The 23,028-nt window shown below is 38.3% G+C and overlaps 1 protein-coding gene across 1 annotated transcript in view; it reads right to left on the bottom strand.

Moving 5' to 3' along the window:
- LOC110966357 (metabotropic glutamate receptor 7) overlaps positions 1-23,028 on the bottom strand; it is a 262,684-nt gene that overhangs the window by 111,837 nt on the left and 127,819 nt on the right. The window contains 3 exon segments of the mRNA XM_051948878.1: positions 20,966-21,046; positions 21,049-21,119; positions 22,246-22,381. Of these exon segments, the coding sequence (XP_051804838.1) occupies positions 20,966-21,046; positions 21,049-21,119; positions 22,246-22,381 (288 nt within the window).

Raw genomic sequence — 23,028 nt, 5'->3', positions numbered from 1 at the left:
TAGTCACTGAAAACAAAAAATCTTAAATATATACATAAAATATGTTCAGAATTCTAATGAAAAAAGGCCAAAATTGTCAATAATGTCCACACTGAAATCATTACTTGTGATTTTTACAACATTTGACTGTAAATTGCAGCACTTTCACTTTATTTAAATGTGCAAAAATCTAATTATTTTACAGATATTGCTGTTATTATGGGATATATGTTGTTGATTGTTAATATGAATAAATGTCGGATAGATAAGAATTTTGAGTGAAAAATTATATTTCTTGCTGTATTTAAGCAAAAAACTGTAAAATATTATAAATATGTGCTGTTCTTTCAGAGCTACATTGTGTATAATGTATAGTTTTTTACATCGAGTGAAATCCCAGAAAAAAAAATTACATGTTGATTGTGAAAACTAGAAAACTAAACTGCAAAAAAACAATGTCAACATTCAATCTGTATTTTTTAAAAAAGAGTAATTTCTTTTATCTTTTATAACATTTGATGGTAAAATGCTGCATTTTAATGTATTTAAATCAGTAAAACTGTTGTAATTTTATTGATCTCTGCTGTTATTTAAGAGAAAAGCTGCATATATGACGGATTAAAAAAATCTTAAATAATTTTTTGAACTGTTCATTTTCACTTTTTTCAGTTTTGTTGGAAACTTAAAGTAAAATCAAAGAAAAAAGATTAATTTACATGTTAATAATAATAAAAATGAGTTAAAAAATAATAATAGAGAAATAACACATCAAAAACCTTTTTTTCAAGCAAATAATATTTTTTACAACATTTGATTTTAATTAAAAATTGTATAATTTTCCTGTATTTAAGTCAGATCAAACTACAGTTATTTAATTATATTTGCTGTTATTTGGAAGAAAAATTAATGATTGAAAAAGATTTTCTAACACCAATATTTCACAGATTTTTCTTGTTTATTAAATTAAGTTAAAGATCATTATTAAAATCACAGACAAAACATTATTCTACAGGTTTATGCTAAAACTATAAATAACATTTCCATTAAAAAATCTGCATACACCCCCCTGTCAAAAGTTTTGAGACGGGTTCTCATTTATTTGAATGAGAAAGTGTCTCAAAACTTTTGACAGGGGGTGTATCTGTTGTATTCTTTTTAGATATTTTTGTGATTTTCATTGCTTTTTCTAACAGTTTTTGTGCATTACATTTTCCATTTTTATTTAATATATTTTTTCAGGCCCCATGCTGACAGATTCTCATTTTTTAAATTTTTTTAGGAGATTTGCTTTTTTTTTTTTCCAGTGTACAACCTAATGTGAGTGTGTGTTTGCAGAATTAACATCTAGTTGGTGCCAAAAACTGAGTTTTCCACTTCCTCCCTTAAATAATTACACAATAAAGGGAAATAAACTCTCCGCAAACACTAAATAAAGCTGCAACAAATCAGCACTAAACCATCTGCAGGAGGTAATAACGGCGGTCAGGACGGTAAAAGCAGGCTGCAGATGAAAGTCCATCAATGGATCGGAAAGTCTCACAGCTCAAGTTTAATGAAGAACGGACGAGTTTCTGCTGCTGAACCATCGATTGAGCCCAACTCTTCCCTCGTCTGCCCGTTTAATGACGCCATTAATCGGCTTTTTCTTATTCTTCAGCTGCCAGGACGCCGTTAACAGCGACGCTAATGACAACAAGCAACGACTCCCACGGCTTCGTTGATGTGGAAATAAGCTCCAAACCAGGAATCAGAGCCTCAGACTTCAAAAGCCCAAAGGTTCTTTAAAGATCTTCAAAAAAAACGCAGCAGAAGTCGGCGTTCAAGGTCAGCAGAGTTAAGAGTCAACAAAAAACCTGAGAGCAGTTCTTAGCAGCAGCTAGCATCACCAGAAGCACTGATCTAACCAATCAGGTTGCTGTAAGTGTGTTTCCACAAAACTGTCAATAAACTGGACATCAATGCACTAAACTATCAATAACCTGAATATAAAAGCACACAATAATCAATTATCTGGATTCAACACACAAAATGATCAATAAAGTGGATGTCAGTGCAGAAAAGTGTCAGACTAGAAAGGAAACACACAAACTATGAATACACTGGAAATTACATGACAAAACTATCTAGAAACTGCATATCAACACAAAAATGATCAATAACCTGGATATCAACACATAAAAATGTCAATAAACTGGATATCAGTGCAGAAAAGTGTCAGTAAATTGAATATTAAAGCAGAAAACGATCAATAAATTGGATATTCTGCACCACAAAACCAGGGTTCTCACCAGCGTATGTCAGTTTAACCCTTTAAGCTGCAGTCAATTCCAGCCATTTTCCAGTACAAAAAAAATCGCTAATATTCTATTTGTAAATAAAAAAATATGACGAGAATACAGAGAGTATTGGACGCGCATCGCGAGGTGCATTTCCTTGAAAACGACCGATTCGTGGATTTTATACCGACTTCAGGACATGTTTTTGGACAAAATAGTTTACTGGCTTGTGTCATCTGGACGTAAAAGGTTGGATTATGGCCGTTTTTTGTGGAATATTTTTTTCTGTGTGTAATAATGAACCCGGAAATGTGAGTCGCGCTGTGTGCGTTGAAGCCGTGTATAGAGAACGGATGGATGAATATTCGTTTTGTCGGACAATGTGTTTTTCTCACCCGCTGTGGTAATCACATCTGAAAGTGGTTTATACCGGCGGATTCATGAGAATCTAAGCTTTCCATCGGCGTATAGTGTTTGTATAATCGTGTTTGCAGCCGTTGGACATTCTTGAAATTCCTATGCAAATTAGTAAGTGTACCGCCGGCGGTACACTGAAGTTTAACGGGTTAAAAGATTACGCTGTGATTAGGGCCGCTACGCTGTTATTTTGACAGATAAAACCAACTGGATATCTGTGCACAAAACTATCGGTAAACTGGATATCAACATAAAAAAGTGTCAGTAATCACCAACAACCAGACTAGGTGAAGGTTTAATTGTAACAGTAGTTTTATTTGTTGCTGTGAAAGTCTGAAAGGTTCGATGTCAAAGTTATCCGGCTCCATCAGACGTGACAGTGAAGTCCACCTCAGCGTTTTCCTGCTGTCGATGACTTACTGCGACCTCCTGTCACATTTTCTCTGCCCGTCCTTTCTAATATTTCCTGCTGTATCCAATGAGGTGAAACTGGTCCAGTGAAGTCTGGCGGCCCTCAGATGAGCGACCTTGCAGCCGAGGTCGCTCCTGGCGGCGGCCACGTTGGCCGGCGCGAGGCGTCCGTCCCAGAATAGTTTGTGACGTGAATGCAGCGCTGGCTGATGTGCAGCGACCTGCTCCGTTAGCCTCCTCACCTCCAGGCCAGCAAAGTCAAACCGGCTCCGTCCCATCGCGAGCGTCGCATCGAATCCCTGTCAGGACGCCATCGCTGCTTCACCAGCCGCCATCTGGAGCTCACAGCTCGCCAACACGTCTCCGTCCAGCTTCACGCTCCGCAACCCAAAGGTATCCGCTTCAAAGCTCACTGTGGTTTGGAGAGTTCAGCGGCGTACTGTCCTTTACCAAAGGGTTTAAAACAGCATGTCAGCAGTAAGGATGCTGCTGACGCTGATCTTTGAATATTAGGAGGGTCAGGTAACCTGGACACAACACACAAAACGATCAAATAAACTGGACGCCAACACACAAAACTATCAATAAACTGGACACCAACACACAAAACTATCAATAACTGGACACCCAACACACAAAACTATCAATAAACTGGACACCAACCACACAAACTATCAATAAACTGGACACCAACACACAAACGATCAATAAACTGGACGCCAACACACAAAACTATCAATAAACTGACACCCAACACACAAAACTATCAATAAACTGGACACCAACACACAAAACTATCAATAAACTGGACACCAACACACAAAACGATCAATAAACTGGACACCAACACACAAAACTATCAATAACTGGACACCAACACACAAAACGATCATAAACTGGACACCAAACACAATATGAATAAACTGGACACAACACACAAAACTATCAATAAACTGCACGCCAACACACAAAACTATCAACAAACTGGATGCCAACACATAAAACGAACAATAAACTGGACACCAACACACAAAACTATCAATAAACTGGACACCAACACACAAAACGATCAATAAACTGGACACCAACACACAAACGATCAATAAACTGGACACCAACACACAAAACGATCATAAACTGGACACCAACACACAAAACTATCAATAAACTGGACACCAACACACAAAACGATCAATAAACTGGACACCAACACACAAAACTATGAATAAACTGGACACCAACACACAAAACTATCAATAAACTGCACGCCAACACACAAAACTATCAACAAACTGGATGCCAACACATAAAACGAACAATAAACTGGACACCAACACACAAAACAATCAATAAACTGGATACCAACACAGAAACAATCAATAAACTGGATGCCAACACACAAAAACAATCAATAAACTGGACACCAACACACAAAACTATCAATAAACTGGACACCAACACACAAAATTATCAATAACCTGGACGCCAACACACAAAACTATCAATAAACTGGATGCCAACACACAAAACTATCAATAAACTGGATACCAACACACAAAACTATCAATAACTGGATGCCAACACACAAAACGAACAATAAACTGGACACCAACACACAAACAATCAATAAACTGGATACCAACACAGAAAACAATCAATAAACTGGATGCCAACACACAAAACAATCAATAAACTGGACACCAACACACAAAACAATCAATAAACTGGACACCAACACACAAATTATCAATAACCTGGACGCCAACACACAAAACTATCAATAAACTGGATGCCAACACACAAAACTATCAATAAACTGGATACCAACACACAAAACTATCAATAAACTGGATGCCAACACACAAAACGAACAATAAACTGGACACCAACACACAAAACTATCAATAAACTGCACGCCAACACACAAAACTATCAACAAAACTGGATGCCAACACACAAAACGAACAATAAACTGGACACCAACACACAAACAATCAATAAACTGGATACCAACACAGAAAACAATCAATAAACTGGATGCCAACACACAAACAATCAATAAACTGGACACCAACACACAAAACAATCAATAAACTGGACACCAACACACAAAATTATCAATAACCTGGACGCCAAACACACAAAACTATCAATAAACTGGATGCCAACACACAAAACTATCAATAACTGGATACCCAACACACAAAACTATCAATAAACTGGATGCCAACACACAAAACTATCAATAAACTGGATACCAACACACAAAACAATCAATAAACTGGATGCCAACACACAAAAACAATCAATAAAACTGGACGCCAACACACAAAACAATCAATAAACTGGACACCAACACAAAAAATTATCAATAACCTGGACGCCAACACACAAAACGATCAATAAACTGGATGCCAACACACAAAACGATCAATAAACTGGATACCAACACACAAAACAATCAATAAACTGGACTCCAACACACAAAACTATCAATAAACTGGATGCCAACACACAAAACGATCAATAAACTGGACACCAACACACAAAACAATCAATAACCTGGACGCCAACACACAAAACTATCAATAAACTGGATGCCAACACACAAAACTATCAATAAACTGGATGCCAACACACAAAACGAACAATAAACTGGATACCAACACACAAAACGATCAATAAACTGGACACCAACACACAAAACGATCAATAAACTGGATACCAACACACAAAACTATCAATAAACTGGATACCAACACACAAAACGATCAATAAACTGGACACCAACACACAAAACTATCGATAAACTGGATGCCAACACACAAAACTATCGATAAACTGGATACCAACACACAAAACTATCAATAAACTGGATACCAACACACAAAACTATCAATAAACTGGATACCAACACACAAAACGATCAATAAACTGGACACCAACACACAAAAAAAATAAACTGGATGCCAACACACAAAACTATCAATAAACTGGACACCAACACACAAAACTATCGATAAACTGGATACCAACACACAAAACTATCAATAAACTGGACACCAACACACAAAACTATCGATAAACTGGATACCAACACACAAAACTATCAATAAACTGGACGCCAACACACAAAACTATCAATAAACTGGATGCCAACACAAAAAACTATCGATAAACTGGATACCAACACACAAAACTGTCAATAAACTGGATGCCAACACAAAAAACTATCGATAAACTGGATACCAACACACAAAACTACCAATAAACTGGACACCAACACAAAAAACTATCGATAAACTGGACACCAACACACAAAACTATCAATAAACTGGATACCATCAATAAACTGGATACCAACACAAAAAACTATCAATAAACTGGATGCCAACACACAAAACTATCAATAAACTGGATGCCAACACAAAAAACTATCAATAAACTGGACACCAACACACAAAATCATCAATAAACTGGACACCAACACAAAAAACTATCAATAAACTGGATACCATCAATAAACTGGATACCAACACAAAAAACTATCAATAAACTGGATGCCAACACAAAAAACTATCAATAAACTGGACACCAACACACAAAACCATCAATAAACTGGACACCAACACAAAAAACTATCAATAAACTGGATGCCAACACAAAAAACTATCGATAAACTGGATACCAACACACAAAACTGTCAATAAACTGGATACCAACACAAAAAACTATCGATAAACTGGATACCAACACACAAAACTACCAATAAACTGGACACCAACACAAAAAACTATCGATAAACTGGACACCAACACACAAAACTATCAATAAACTGGATACCATCAATAAACTGGATACCAACACAAAAAACTATCAATAAACTGGATGCCAACACACAAAACTATCAATAAACTGGATGCCAACACAAAAAAACTATCAATAAACTGGACACCAACACACAAAACCATCAATAAACTGGACACCAACACAAAAAACTATCAATAAACTGGATACCATCAATAAACTGGATACCAACACAAAAAACTATCAATAAACTGGATGCCAACACAAAAAACTATCAATAAACTGGACACCAACACACAAAACCATCAATAAACTGGACACCAACACAAAAAACTATCAATAAACTGGATGCCAACACACAAAACTATCAATAAACTGGATGCCATCAATAAACTGGATACCAACACAAAAAACTATCAATAAACTGGATGCCAACACACAAAACTATCAATAAACTGGATGCCAACACAAAAAACTATCAATAAACTGGACACCAACACACAAAACCATCAATAAACTGGACACCAACACAAAAACTATCAATAAACTGGATGCCAACACACAAAACCATCAATAAACTGGACACCAACACACAAAACTATCAATAAACTGGATACCATCAATAAACTGGATACCAACACACAAAACTATCAATAAACTGGATACCAACACAAAAAACTATCGATAAACTGGATACCAACACACAAAACTATCAATAACCTGGACACCAACACAAAAAAAAATAACTATCAACAACCTGGATACCAACACGCAAAACGATCAATAAACTGGATGCCACACACAATTATCAATAAAGTGGATATCAATGCAGAAAACTTAAATAACCTGAATATCAAGACACAAAACTATCAATATGTAGATATAAACAAACCAAGCAACCAATAATCTGTATATAACAAACCAAATGAATCAATAACCTGGATATAATGCAGCAAACTACCAATAATGTGGATGTAAACAAACTGTTCTTAAAAATCATAATTTTATGCTCTTTCTAATTTCAAGCTACTGTATAACTGTGTCACTGTGACCTCATATAACCCAGTGTACCCAGTAAACTTCCATGGTCTAACTTTGACCTTGAAAATGCAACAAGTTGATCCTTCAAGCAGCCGGCTGAAACTGGCTGCTCAGAAACTGATAATACCTCTGGAACATCTTTATGTGCCTGTTGAAAAGCTAAGCTGTTTCCACCTACTGCAGTCACTCACTCAGACTCTGTTCAAGTCATTCCTTCTGCAAGTAAAACTTTGCTTTGACTTCACAGATGACTATTTATTTGGAGAAGTCAGAACTCCACTGAAGAATTTTCCTGACACAAACCAAACTACCAATAAACTGGATGTAAACACTCAAACTGAAGTACCATAACAATGTATCTGTCAAATAAAAACGGTCCTAGATGAGCTAACCGTTGCCATGGTGACGCATTGATCCATCAAACCTGAAGGATTCATGGAAGCTGCTGCGGTTCAAAGACCCAAGCGTTGCTCTGAGGGTTTGTGGAGCGTTCTGAGGGGAACCTAAAGGTGGACTTTCAGATGTTCTGCTGCTGCAGGGGAACTGATTCACCTCCCAGGGTTCCAGCTCTTTAAAGATGAAACTTCACCGTCTTTTAATTCCAACATAGACACCGTCGGTGAGCGTTCAGAGCGAGTCTAAATCTCTTTTCCTGGCGGGGAGCTAATGAAAGATCCACAGGAAGCATTTACCGTCGACTCGGTTCACCTTAAACGACAATTATGGTGGAAAATTCAGTCTTCTTCAAAAGTTTGTGTCCTTTTATTTCACTCGGGTTACATTTTCATCTTCTTTATTTGACGTTCCAATGGAATTATTCAACATTTTCGTAACAGAGCTGCAACGATATCATATGATGATGGCATTACTGCTGAAAAACACTCAAATTTGTGCTTTTAAAAATTAGTCTGTTTTATCTCTTTTTTGGGGGGAAATTCACTCAAAATACAATCTTTAAGAAATATTTTTTTTTACTTATCCACATTAAAGACATATTTTTTGGTTTTCGCAACTAAATCAACATTATAATGAGCGGAATACTTAAAAAAATAAGAATCATAACACAAAAATAAGTAAATTTAAATAAATGTTCTCAATTCACAAATACAAACCATATGGTAGAAAAAAATATATTGCTATCTATTAAATTTGTATTTTTATTTGTTTATTGTGTGTTTTGTCCATTTTTTGGCAAATTAACTTTCCGTCAAAATATATATTTAAAAAAAATATATACACTAATTGGCATTAAATATAAATTTTTGCTTCTATTAATTAAATCAAAGTTACAATAATTCATTCTAATGAATTTTTAAATGTTTTTTTAACTAGACTCATTCAACTTTATCCTTTGAGAGAGTTTGTTTAGATAAACAAATAAATAAATTTAAATAAATGTTCTTAATTCATAAATGTATAACTTGCCATACAAACCATATTGCACAAAAAACTAAAAATGATATAAAATATTGCTATTCATTGTATTTGGGGTTTTTCTTCATTTATTGTGTAGTTTCCTACCTCATAGCAGTTTTCTGTTGTGGGATTGATTCCCAAAGTAGCAGCCGCATCGAGACTTCCTTCCACAAACAACAACCTCTACGCATTAACGTTCCCCCTCGACAAAAACTACTAAAAAAACAACAACAAGTAAGAGCCATCTGGGGTCGCCGGCTACAACCCGAGTCAAGCTCCGACTCTAATGGCCAGAACTGAAGCTAAGCGCCACCGGCTGCCGGGGACGACGCCAGCAAACAAGAGAGGAAAAAAAGTCAATTACCGGCCCTTATTTAGCCGAGCCTTGAGTGGAGAAAACAATTGGAGAAAGTCGTTTAAGGCCCTTATTTAAGATAAGACTAATCCTCAGTTTGAAAGGGAAGCAGAGGAGGTGGACCCGGAGACGCCGAGGCACGAACGGCGGCGATAAAAGGAAATAATGAGATTCACTCGCAGCTTTTTTTCCTTCCCGTGTTACCAAAAACACGCTGTTGCCAGTCCCCAGAATAATGACGTCCTCAGAGAGCGGCTGGATTTATGGTTTTATTAGCCGGAGAAGACAGTCTGCATTCACAACACCGTTACCACTCTCCATTCATATGTCATTTAGAGGAAAGTCGAGTCGCTGAAGCAGAACTTTTACTCAAATAATGTGGATTCTCCTGTTTGTTTCCACTTCGCACCTGCACTTTTTATTCTACCATGTTCTGACAGCTTCAGATCTACAAATCTTATTGCAATTAGGTTGTGTAGAAATCCTGAGGGTTTAATCTCTAATATACCCTGAAAATGTGCCTCTCTTCACTTTACTCTTCTCTTACAGATAATTGCTTTTATTTGAACTCAAAAACAATCTATCAAGGACATAAAAATGGTACTAAAAAAATGTATTAGGGTCCGAGCACCAAGGAACCTCTTGGAAGGCGTATTTTTTTATTATACTTTCTTCTTAGGACGAAACAAAGCGTGCTTTTGAGGCCCTAAACATATTCGAAAACGTGAAAAGTTGCGCACATATCAGGACCGGAGAAAAATTTGATATTTTAAGGGAAAGGAAAATGAGTGTGGCAAAATGGCTCAATAGCACCCCCTAAAATATTGTGAAGATTCAGGCCCAGAATCACGTTTCACCTACAGCAATGAAATTCAGTAGGCACATGTAGCAAAAAAGCCTCTTGTACAGATACCCCAACCGAACAGGAAGTCGCCATTTTAACTATGTGTCGTATTTTGGACTATTTTGGATCATTTCTGCACATTTTCGAAAGCTGTAAACTCAAACATGGTAACCCCAAGAGAGCTGAAATTTGGAGAGGATGTACACCAGGCATGGCCCTGATGACATTCATAGGCCGATACACAGTCAGAGTGATAGCGCCACCTGGTGGATGGGTCGCCATGAAACAGGAAGTCCTGTCAAACTAGCCTGTACATGCTCCAATCTGTCTCAAATTTTACATGTTGTTGATCCTCAGGGCCAGTAACCCCCTAATTAACTTATTCAGCTGTCAGGGAATCACCGGACCAGCTCTCCATCCTTCGGGTCCGGTCCTACTGCCCCTGAGATCTACTCAGAGGGATGCTGCAGAACTGTTAAGCTGGTAGACGAGGAAAATTCGCCTGGCTTTCTCACTGCCTTCATCCAGACGCCTATCCCTGCTTCCTCTGACAATTAATTTAACCGAGTAGCCACTTCGGTATAGTTAAATTTAACCACCAGACACACCTGTTAACGGCAGCTTCTCCTCTCATGGATCTTGCACTTGGTAAGTTGCTAGGTTTAACTCAGAGGTTATGGACATATAGACAACCTCTAGGATATGTTTATACAGGGCCAACCTGGCCCCTATAATTAGGTAACCTTTCAGAACCTCTGCTATTGTTATGCACGCTGTAATCTGACTTTCTACCACCAGGGCTAGATGTATAAGTATTCATTCAGGGATAAAAATAGCACTTGCAATTTGTTGTCTTTAATTGCAGAATAATGCTTTATTAAAATATATTTAGCAAGGGCGTAGCAATAGCTCTTAATCATCAGACAATTAATCAAACATCAATATTCTTTCAATTGTTTAACACGACTCATCAGTGGAACTATGCTTTCATAAAAGAGAAGTAATAATCACCCAGATTACATAATTTGGAGGGAGAGCAGCCACGGTGTGGCCACACCCGGCTGCTCACCTGAGACCCGACAAGTGTTTGAGACCCGCCGGGGCCCAGGGGGAAGTGGACGGGGATCTAGACCAGATTTAGATCTGCATGTATCCATTTTTGTTGTTTGGGCCAATAAACTTTGTTAATCCATTCAGGTGTTATTCCTCACATGGAAAATAGAGTTCAGTAATGTTCCTTCAGACAGCATTATTTCCAGATCACAGTTCTGTAACCCTCAATGCAGAAAAAGCAGTACTTTGGTCCATAATTCCAATAGAACAGTTATTCCTTTGCAGATCATGTTGAATTCCCCGTCCGAGTTACGTGGTAAAATCCCCTTTGCTCAGGGCATTTCTAGCCTGGTTTGCATCAAGCGACTATCACCCAACGACTCCCAACTTGCGTCTCGATCAGATGTAATTTATAGTTTACTGATCCTTATGCATATGCAATGACTCCATGATCTCATACTAAATTAATTTGAGCAATAACTTCATCTCTACCCCCTCCCAACTCACACACTTGTACCATGCACCGATCGCATGGACACTTCCACTTTTAAGGAACTGAAACTGTCTGTTTTGGACTGTCCAGACAGCCCATCTTGCCCCCCCGATCTCTCCTGTCTGCAGCTCAGCACAGGCTCCTGATCAGGAAATGGAAAAGCAGATGTCAGCCTCTAACTGTCGCTGACATCCCATTGTGCAATCTTTTCCACAATGTGTACAGACTTATTAAAAAACCCAATCTATTCTGAGTTTAATCTTTACGGTGAACACTTGACCCTAGTTCACTTACCTTTTGACTTCTCCCTCATTACCAAGTTAAAACCCTCTTATTTTAACAGTTATCAAAACTCTTTCTAAAACATCTCAGTTTCATAGTAATCAAAACTCTTAAAAGCATTCCCATTTCATAAAGCATAAGTTCCTCTTTTTAATCAAATCTATCAAACACATCAGTTTCCTATGGTAACCAAAAACATCACTTTTCACAGTGAGCTGCTCTTCTGATTTCTACACTGTTTCAACATTAAGGAATGTAAGAAATAGACACTTGGTTAGTTCAAACATATTCATTAGGTTATGGCATAATCTGATCCTAAATCACAGGTTATAATATCACAATGTTCCCTTATTTAGCTGTTGTTCTGTCAGAGTCTCCCCTTTGTGGCTGATTCTGGGATCTCATATCTCTGTGCTTCACAACAATGTGTGATCAGAGTCTGGTCTTGATGACATCCATAAGTCGATATACATTGACAGGGATAGCGCCACCTGGTGGACATGCTTGGATTCTCTGACCAGCAAGGATGTGAGGACCCGACCAGCGATGCTTGCAGCTTTAATTTTTTTTTTTTGTTTTGTTTTTACAGAGTTTCCCTGTTTGGTTAAATTAAAGATAATATTGAGTAAAATCACAAAAAGAAGGATTTATTTAAATGCTAATCATTACAATAGTTTGTAACTATATATAATTTTTAAGCAATTTACTGTTATTGTACAGATTTTGTAGTTTTGTTAAGTTGCAGATAACATCGAGTAAAATAGCAGAAAAATTGGAATAATTTATCTATTATGAAATATAAAAAGAGGCTAAGACTGTATCTTCAACAATGATTGACCATAAAATCACAGTTTACAAGAGAAAAAATGACAACAATATCAAGTATAGAATAAACATTTCAATGGATAATTAGAGGATCAATGATAGAATCCAGAATCCAGGTTGTGTTCATTTGTCATTTATTTGCAGATTAACATGAAACTGAATCACAGGTTTGTCAACAGTTTAGAAGCAACACAAAACACATCAACATAATTAAAATACACCAAGTCAGATTATTAAATGACTACTCACTGCAATAAAATGTCATTATTTTCCACCAGAAAATCCACAAGAAAATACAAATCCAACAAATTCTGTCCATACATCCCTGTGGAATAAAAATCTGATTTTTCCATCACCTCAGCTGGTTCCATAAATGCATCACAAACATGAAATTGAAGAAACATGAATTCAAAATAAACGGAAAGCAAACAGCAGATTCAGAAGGACATTAAAAGTCATTTGCTGTTACATTTTCATTCAATGTTTAAGTTGCTAAATAGTTTCTGAGAAGGTAAAATGTGAAAACATGGAAATATTTGCAATAAAATGCGAAGAATTAAATGTGAATTTAGTAATCTCATGTGTCAAGCTGATACAGATGCACATTTTCTGTTTGTTGTTGATGTTTAAATATTTCATTTGTAAAAACTGTCACTCAGTGGCTCAGAGAGGAGTCAGTTTTTTTTTTATCTTTTAGATGATAAACTGACAGAAAACATTAAACACTGACTCAAATCCTTTCAGACAAACTGGTTGTTCAACAACAATAATCTCAGCAGTCACACAGAAAATATCAAACCACAAAAAAATTAAAAAGTGAAACAAAAAAATAAAGAAATGTCTCAGAAGCTGAAAGCAGATTTTAAAATGACCGAAACATTTAAGAATCAATCATTTCCGTCGTCATGTGACTAATTAATGTTGCAGAAGTAAACTGTAGATCATGAACTTACATCAGGGCTGAACATGAACTGACCCTCAGACACTGGAGTTACTCTATTTGAGTTTCAGGAACTCTACAGTGTCGTCTTCGTGGTAAAGATAAACTCCAGTATGTATGGGCTCAGTGAATGTGGTCTGGACTCTGTGGAGGAGAGTCATGGTTTCAGAGACGCTGTAAAAAGACAGAATACCTGCTTTGTGATCCAGATAAACTCCGAGTCTGGAGGACCAAGGACCAGAGACAGGAGTTCTAGTGTTGTTGTGTGAAAATGAATAACTGCAGATGTCACAAAATAAAGACCAAGATTTTTCATTTTGTCCAAATACAGAGTCATGAAAGTTTCCGTTTCTGCAGATACTCTTGTATGCGGCCGCTAGAAAAAGTCCTCTTCCGCTCCACTCCACCTCCCAGTAACAACGCCCAGTCAGACTCTCTTTGCTCAGGACCTGCCAACATCGAGTGAATCTGTGTGGATGATCAGGATAACGTTGTTCTTCTTCCATTGCTGTTACTGTTCTGTTCCCTTCAGATAAGAACAGCCATTCGTTTGCTGTGTTTGGATCCAGAGTGATTTTTCTTGAATATTTAAGGAATTCAGCTCTGGTCTTTGGTTCTAGTTCTGGTTGTGGTTCATCTTCAGGTCCAGCATAGCAGTGGCCATCAGCAGCAGCTTGGAGTCCAGTCTTCTTCAGCTCCTCCACTAACTCTGCTAACATGACGTTTTTCTCCAGGACAGGCTCGGTGTGAAAGTCTTCCTGCACTGAGGGCAGCTGTAGGTTCTCTTACCATCCTCTCCATCCCAGTGTATTTTAATACAGTCCATGCAGTAGTTGTGTCCACAGGAAGTAGTGACCGGATCCTTCAGTTGATCCAGACAGATGGAACAAGAGAATTTCTCTGAAAGAAGATTTCTTTGCTGCGCCATTTCTCTTCTCGGTCACACAGACGATTAGAGTTTGAGTGCAGATCTGAAGGGGAGGAACCAGGAAATGAGTGGAAATATGAGTTGCTGTGTTTGTAGAACAGGAAGAGGAGGAGGGTTATCAGGCTGAGGTTAAGTCCAGAAAGAGCAGAGAGATGTTGAGTGTTGAACCTTTTTACAGCAGATTTATTTCTCATTCAAACTCTCAGACAACAGCTTAAAAAACTTAAATGAAAATATTTAATGTTCACGTGACTTAGACCTTGGCTGAGTGGCTTTTATAACGGACATAGTTCCTGATCACAAGTGACAAATGTAACCCTTTAAATGCCAGTTTGTTTATGTAATTTCACTGTTATTTATTTATGAAAACAAATACAAAATGAGTTATTATTAATATAATCAGTGGTGGATTATAAATTTTGACCTGTGACTATCACAATCAGTTTAACGTTTGCTTCCATAATTGTAGCTATTATCATCATTATTTTATCTATATTTTTTTCTAAAGTCAGTCCTGATCATGACAATTAAATATTCATCAATTTTTAGGATTAAACCATTTAAATGGCAGTCTGTTTACATGTTACTGTTGTTTTTTTTAAATAAAAAAAACACAAAAACTGATATATTTTTTATACAATTAGTGCTGAGAAATATTTTACTCTTATCACAGTTTGGTATATGTCAATGAGCAATAATTTTAGTTTGATGAATTGCTGTTATTAATATTATGTGCAGCATCAGATTTAATGAAAAAAATCACTTGAGACCTTCAGGACAACAGTAGTAGTAATAATAGTACTAATTAAAGCTGCAAGCATCATTAAACGGACCCTCGCACACACATGTCGGGACGTGGCGCACGTGGAGGTGTGGCTTAGCTGAACAATGTCAAGGATTATATCAGTTTCTAGCACAGTACGTGTAAATGTAATGACTACAACTTCCTGTTACCAACAGGTGGTGCTATGACTGTGACTCACTTTTGGAACGTAGACATTTTCAGACTCAAACTCTTGTCCAGTTCTCGAATTTGGTCCAGGTTGGATCTTGTACAGCTGTTGCCAGAGGTGGCAGTATGACTGTGAATGGATATTAGCATGTGGATGTGATCAGAACAGGACTCTGATCAAACATGTAAAGTCTGAGGCAGATTGGAGCATGTACAGGGGAGTTAGACAGCACTTCCTGTTTCATGACGAAGCATCAAAGTTCAGGGGGCTGTTGGAAGATTATTTAACTTGTCATCATTAAGGCCTGTTCCAGAAACTGGACAAATCTGAGGTGTCTTCGAGATAGCCCCTATGAGGAGTTAAATCCTGAAAATGGGCAAAAATCACAAAAAATCTCACAGTTAAAGCAAAATGGTCGACTTCCTGTTGGGTTTAGGATATGGCTCCGTGAGACTTTTTTGTGCGTCCTGATGTGCTACATGTGGCTACCAAATCTGGTAGGTGTCGGTGAAACGTCCTGCCTGTAGTAGAGGCTACAACGTCTCATAAAACATCTAATTTGTCGCTAGTTCTGATGCGTGTGCAAATTTCATGAGTTGCTGAGCATGTTTAGGTCTCAAAAATGTGATTGTTCTGGGCGAGAAATGATTCCCTTCATTCCAACAGGTTTACATGAAGTATTTGAGTTAAAATACTGCAACACCTGAAGTGCGTTTTCCTTTGTAGAGTCCATAAATACCCAGCATGCCTCAGTGTAATCATTTCATGTCACATTATATCAGCACGGCCATTAAGCTGAATCAGCACTCAGAAGACTTTTACAGTTCGAAATAAAAAGCGAAGACATTTCCTCCAAACACACCGGGGGATCGTGGAGGCCGGGAGGTGTTTCAACGGAACAAGGAGAAGAAGAAGAGCGGTAAGGATGCTGAGGCCGATCAGCGTCAGCGGATCTCCTCCCCATCGCTTTGCCGTTTGTCAGATCAGCGTTGAAGTTCACGCCGAGGAAGAACAATCGGTGTCGACGGGCTGCCAGGGAGCATCGCGGCAATAAAGACAATCCAGGAAACAGACAGAAATAGACGCTGGGGATCAAGTGGCTACACATCAGGCTGCAGCAGGATTTTCATCGAGTCACATCTCGGTTGTTGTTGTGAAAAAAGCTAAACCGAAATCCTCCTCTGTAGGGTCTCAATCAGCAGCAGAATCAGGATCTATTCATTTGTTCATTTCATCAGGCCAGAGTTAATAAAGGTTCCCTGCAAAGCTTCTGTCATCGTAAAGTCAAATCTTTGTTCGTCTTTAAGCCTCGTCCTGTTTGCCCTCTGATGAAAGGATCGTTGCTCATCCAGATTTTTCCTCAGACCGCCCGTCATACTGCAGAATTCTGTCTGCCCCTTTATGCCCAGAAAACCTCCATTTCCATAAATCACCTGTCAGACGAGGAGAACAAAAGGCATGGCGGAGCACGTCGAGGGGACGGTGTTTACGAGCACACCGCCTCCGGTCGTGACCAAGGTTACGGCTACATGACGGTCCTGACCCGAGACAGAAAAACATCTTCGAGGAACTGAGAAGGTCAGAAATTCATGTTCCAGCAAAAACACTTATTGAGGCTTTGATATGTGGCTTAGAAAATATGACTTTCAGCACCGGAGGGGAAAAACAAAGAAATCATGTTTTACTTCTCGTCTACGCGTTAACAGATTTATTCTTCCGTCTTTGTGTGAGGAAGCAGAAAAGTCCTAAACTGTGAAAAAACCTTCATCTAGAAGTCCGTTCTGATCAGGAGTCTTCATTATATTGCCGAGCGTGTTTGTTTTTTGAGATAGAAGACAAATAATTTCTCTCAGTTAAGGTTCTGCAGTGTAAAATGAAGCTTGATATCAAGTACTGTTATTGTTCAGAGGGTCAACGTAAGCAAAGCGTTCATCTGTAAGCGTCTAATCAGGAATGGATCAAGTTCAAAGTGTAGAGTAGTGGTGATCGCGATTAAAGAAATTGATCTAATTAATTTGAGGCTTTGTGATTGAATTAAACGTGATTAATCACTTTTTTAAAATATTTGACACAACACGTCAAGTTTTTCAATTCAAACCAATTTTGGTTGACAGATGAATCAATGACTTGTCTCTTTGTTGTCATTTAGTGTGACTTTACTGTCGGTTTCTGCATCTTTGTTGTTGTTTTGTGCCTCTTTGTGGTTGTTTTGTGTGTCTTTGTTGTTGTTTTACATCTTTTTGATCAAACTAATTCATTTCCTTCTTGCCAGGAGTCAAACAAACTCAAGTCTGTGTCAGTGTCTGAAGCGACAGTCAGCGGCTAGTTAATGTAGCTTAGCATGCAGACTTAACCACAGTCAACAGCACAGACACACAATAAAATAACAAGCAGGATTTCAGTGGAATGAACTCATCTTTTCTTATTAGTTTAATATTAAGGCAATCGAACACAATTAAAATGACCGGTTTTAAATTTGGGTCCACTTAAGAACTCATAAATAGAGATACGAGTAGAATAATGACCTGCAGGAGCTTCTCTCCTCTCATTAATTTAAATTAAATTAAGGCCTCGGCAGACTTTACCCAGGACACTTGTTCCTCTTCTGATTAATACTTGGAGGAAACTGTTGAGGACATAAACTTTAAGGCTTTTAAATAAGTTGTTTGTCTTGAACTGAGGGATTGCGTTAAATTCTTTCCAACTTGAATTATTACTCTAAAAGACTGTTTCTGCATGACAATTTAACAAAGGGACTGGTCGAATCGTATTGTAATTGTGGATACTGCATGTTTTTGTGACATTATCTGTCTCTTTGTGGCTATTTTGTGTCTTTTATGGTCATTTTGTGTCTCTTTGTAGTCATTTTGTGTCTTTGTGGTCATTTTGTGCTCTTTGTGGTCATTTTGTGTGTCTTTGTGGTCATTTTGTGTCTCTTTGAGGTCATTTTGTGTCTCTTTGAGGTCATTTTGTGTGTCTTTGTGGTCTTTAGTGTCTCTGAGGTCATTTTGTGTCTCTTTGTGGTCATTTTGTGTCTTTCTGGTCATTTTGTATCTCTTTGTGGTCATTTGTGTCTCTTTGTGGTCATTTCTTGTCTTTGTGGTCATTTTGTGTGTCTTTGTGGCTGTTTTGTGTCTTTTTGTGGTCGTTTTGTGTCTCTTTGTGGTCATTTTGTGTCTCTGAGGTCATTTTGTGTGTCTTTGTGGTCATTTAGTGTCTCTGAGGTCATTTTGTGTCTCTTTGTGTCTTTTGTGTCTTTCTGGTCATTTTGTATCTCTTTGTGGTCATTTTGTATCTCTTTGTGGTCATTTTCTGTGTCTTTGTGGTCATTTTGTGTGTCTTTGTGGCTGTTTTGTGTCTTTTGTGGTCTTTGTGTCTCTTTGTGGTCATTTTGTGTCTCTTTGTGGTCATTTTGTGTGTCTTTGTGGTCATTTTGTGTGTCTTTGTGGTCGTTTTGTGTCTCTTTGTGGTCTTTTGTGTCTTTGTGGTCATTTTGTGTGTCTTTGTGGTCATTTTGTGTCTTTGTGGTCATTTTGTGTCTCTTGTGGTCATTTTGTATCTTGTGGTCATTTTGTGTCTTTTGGTCATTTCTGTGTCTTTGTGGTCATTTTGTGTCTGTTTCTGTCCATTTCATGTATCTTTGTGGTCATTTTGTGGGTCTTTATGATGATTTTGTGCCACTTTCTGGTCATTTTGTGTGTCTTGTGGTGGTTTTGTTGTTTTTGTGGTTGTTTTGTGTCTCTTTGTGGTCATTTTGTGTCTCTTTGTGGTCATTTTTGTGACTTTGTGGTCATTTTGTGTCTTTGTGGTCGTTTTGTGTCCCTTTGTGGTCTTTTTGTATCTCTTTGTGGTCATTTTGTGTGTCTTTTTGGTCATTTTGTGTGTCTTTGTGGTCATTTTGTGTCTCTTTGTGTTCATTTTATGTGTCTTTGTGGTCATTTTATGTCTCTTTGTGGTCATTTTGTGTCTCTTTGTGGTCATTTTGTGTCTCCTTGCAGTTGTTATTCATCTGTTTGAGGTTGTTTTGTGCTTCTTTGTCATCATTTTGCACCTCTTTTTGATATTATTGTTTGAATCCTTGTGCTCATTTGCCTCTAGATCCAGATTCAACTTTTGGTTCATGGCTGCAGCTGCATCCTGATCATCCTGCTGTTCTTTCGTCAAAACATCCGACAAAAACAAACCTTTCAGACAACGATGACTGAACCAAACACACCAGATCCAGAACTTCACTTTACTGCCGTCTGGTCGCACAAACAGAAACTTAAGATGGAGAAAATCTCGGCCACAACAGCCCTGAACAAACACAGACTGTACTGTACAGATTTCAAGTGTCTTTGTGGATCTATTTAAATGGTTTTAACATCACCAGATGTCCTTCAAACATATGAAAAACACGACACCCGGCTCACCACAAGCAAAGATTCCAGCAACCATCAAGGCAGCGCCAAGAAGAAACTAAATAAGAGCTGCTTCTCAGAGAGCCAGGCATCATTTAAAGCAAACCAAAATTAAATTTCCAACAACAGAGAGAAAACTTTCCTCTTTGTTCGAGCAGTGAAAGTTTAATAAAACTAAGATACCGGCTTCCTGCAGATACGGCAGTGCTGACGGCGGCGGAATAATGATGGCACATAATCATCATCAAACGAGTCCTGTGCAATTTTGTGTCACAGGAAACCCAAGAAACGGAGGGAAGTGAATGTTCCCAATGATGATTGAGTTTTTCTGAAGTTCTGCTTATTCAGGAGGCAGGAGAATGTGCAGCAGCGAAGACTTCGGTTTCACAGATAAGAACATTTGAGGATGAGCTCAAAAGGACGGGACGAGCAGAGAAACGCAGCGGCTTTAATTCCACCTCCTAATTTTCTGTGTGTAAACTTCAAACTCAGACACGTTTTCGCAGCGGAGAGCGGCGTGAAGTTGTGAACGGGGACGGACTCACCGCTGATGGTGGCTCTCTTCGGCAGGATGGTGATGGCTCCGACGGCGGCTTCCTCCAGCTGGTTGATGGGACTGTTTTTGGCCCCCAGCTGTCAGAGCCGATCCACAGGAAGTGACCCACCTGGTCGGCTCGCTTGCTGGCGTTCAGGACACCCCTGCATCCAAACACACAGCATACAACGACAGTGAGTGCACCGGTGTGAAATATCACTGAAATGTTGAAAGATTAGACTCAATAAATGCATTATTTCTGATCTGAACAGTTGGTATCAAAAAGACTATAGTGAAAATTCAAGCCCCAAAGTAGAAACTTAACAAAACCGAGTCCACTTGTGAGTTCCATTCAGTCTAATGGCATCAACATGGTTGTAAAATGAGCTGTGAACAGTAGAATTTCCTCAGTTTTGGACCGATCAGGTGTATCGGTGTCTTCATCATGGCTCCACATGGAAATGAACTGGCAAAAGAAGTGAAAATCTGACTGTAAGACTCCAAAGACATTGAAAAGATCCATTAAGATCAACTAAAAATCAGTGAACCAGTGTTAGCAGCAATCAGGAGCTCTAGAAGAAACCATCGTAGCCACTAATCAGGGCTGTAGTGGTCATCCTCCTAAAATGAGCCCATAGACGTCAACAAAGACATGAAAAACAACCAAAAGGTGACACAAAAGAACTCAAGTAAGACACACAACAACAAGGAAGACATGCAAAAGTCTGCAGTTCACCTGTAGTTTCCAATCAGTCTAACCTGCATGAACATGGTAATGAAATGAGCTGTGAACAGCAGAATTTTCTCAGTTTTTTGACCTATTGGCTGTATCTGTGTCTTCATCATGGCTCCACATGGAAAAGAACTGGCAGAAGAAGTGAAAATCTGACTGTAAGACTCCAAAGATATCGAAAAGGATCCATGAAGATCAACTAAACATCAGTGAACCACAGTGTCAGCAGCAATCAGGAGGTCTAGAAGGAGTCATAGTTCACTGATCATGGCTGCAGTGGTCGTCCTCCGAAAATGACATCATTTTAGTTTTAGTTTGCTAAAGACCATGGAAAGAAGTTTGATGAATTGGGAGCTCATTCTTTGGTCAGAGGATGAACGGTTCGGCTCAGATGGAGTCCAGCATGTTTGAACAGTGAATGCATCGTCCTGACAGTGAAACATGGAGGTGGAAGTCTGATGATATGAGAGAAGACTTTTAGATGAGTGTCTGTGGATAAATCAAAACACCGGCTGATAAGACATGAGAACCTACATTTTAAACTAAACTTCAGTTACCTGATGTCTTCGTCGGAGGCGAACAGGATGACCGCCCGGGCGTAGCGGGTCTCCAGCAGCAGGCGGATGATTTTATCAAAGTCGGACGGTTTGTGGTCGTGAGGGATCTTCAGGGACTGAGCGATGCAGATTCCACCTGAGGAGACAAAACAAAGGGCAGCGTAAACCTACAGAGGTTTAGAAACGAATTTGTGACTTTTCCTGATCACTTTGTCGCAAAGGGTTTGTTTAGCAACATGTTGTCGATATTTGCCGCCACGTTATAGTGGTTTTATGCATACTTTGCATCTCTCTCTGGGGATTTTATGTCTTTTATGGGTATTTTCTATCTGTTTGTGGTCGTATTGTGTCTTTTTATGAGTGCTTATGTCGTTGTTTTGTGTTTGTTTGTGGTCATTAATGTCTTTTTGTGGTCATCATTTGTGTCTCTTTGTGGTCATTTGTGTCTTTTGTGGTCATTTATTATCTTTTTGTGGTTATTTGTGTCTTTTTGTGGTCATTATTATCTTTTTGTGGTCATTTAGTGTCTTTTTGTGGTTGTTTTGTGCTGATTTGTGCTCATTTTGTGTCTATGGATACTTTATGTCTTCATGGTCATTTTGTGTTTCTTTGTGAGAATTTTCTTTTTTTGGTTGTTTTGTGTCTCCTTGTGGTCCTTTTATGTCTCTTTGTGGTCGTTTTGTGTCTCTTAATGTTCCTTTTATGTCTCTTTGTGGTTGTTTTGTCTCTTTTGGTTGATTTGTGTCTCTTTGTAGTCGTTTTGAGTCTCTTTGTGGTTGTTTT

Source organism: Acanthochromis polyacanthus, chromosome 5, assembly GCF_021347895.1.
Source record: "Acanthochromis polyacanthus isolate Apoly-LR-REF ecotype Palm Island chromosome 5, KAUST_Apoly_ChrSc, whole genome shotgun sequence".
In the NCBI taxonomy this organism is placed as follows: domain Eukaryota; kingdom Metazoa; phylum Chordata; class Actinopteri; family Pomacentridae; genus Acanthochromis; species Acanthochromis polyacanthus.
This window is presented reverse-complemented; position numbering and strand designations above follow the sequence as displayed.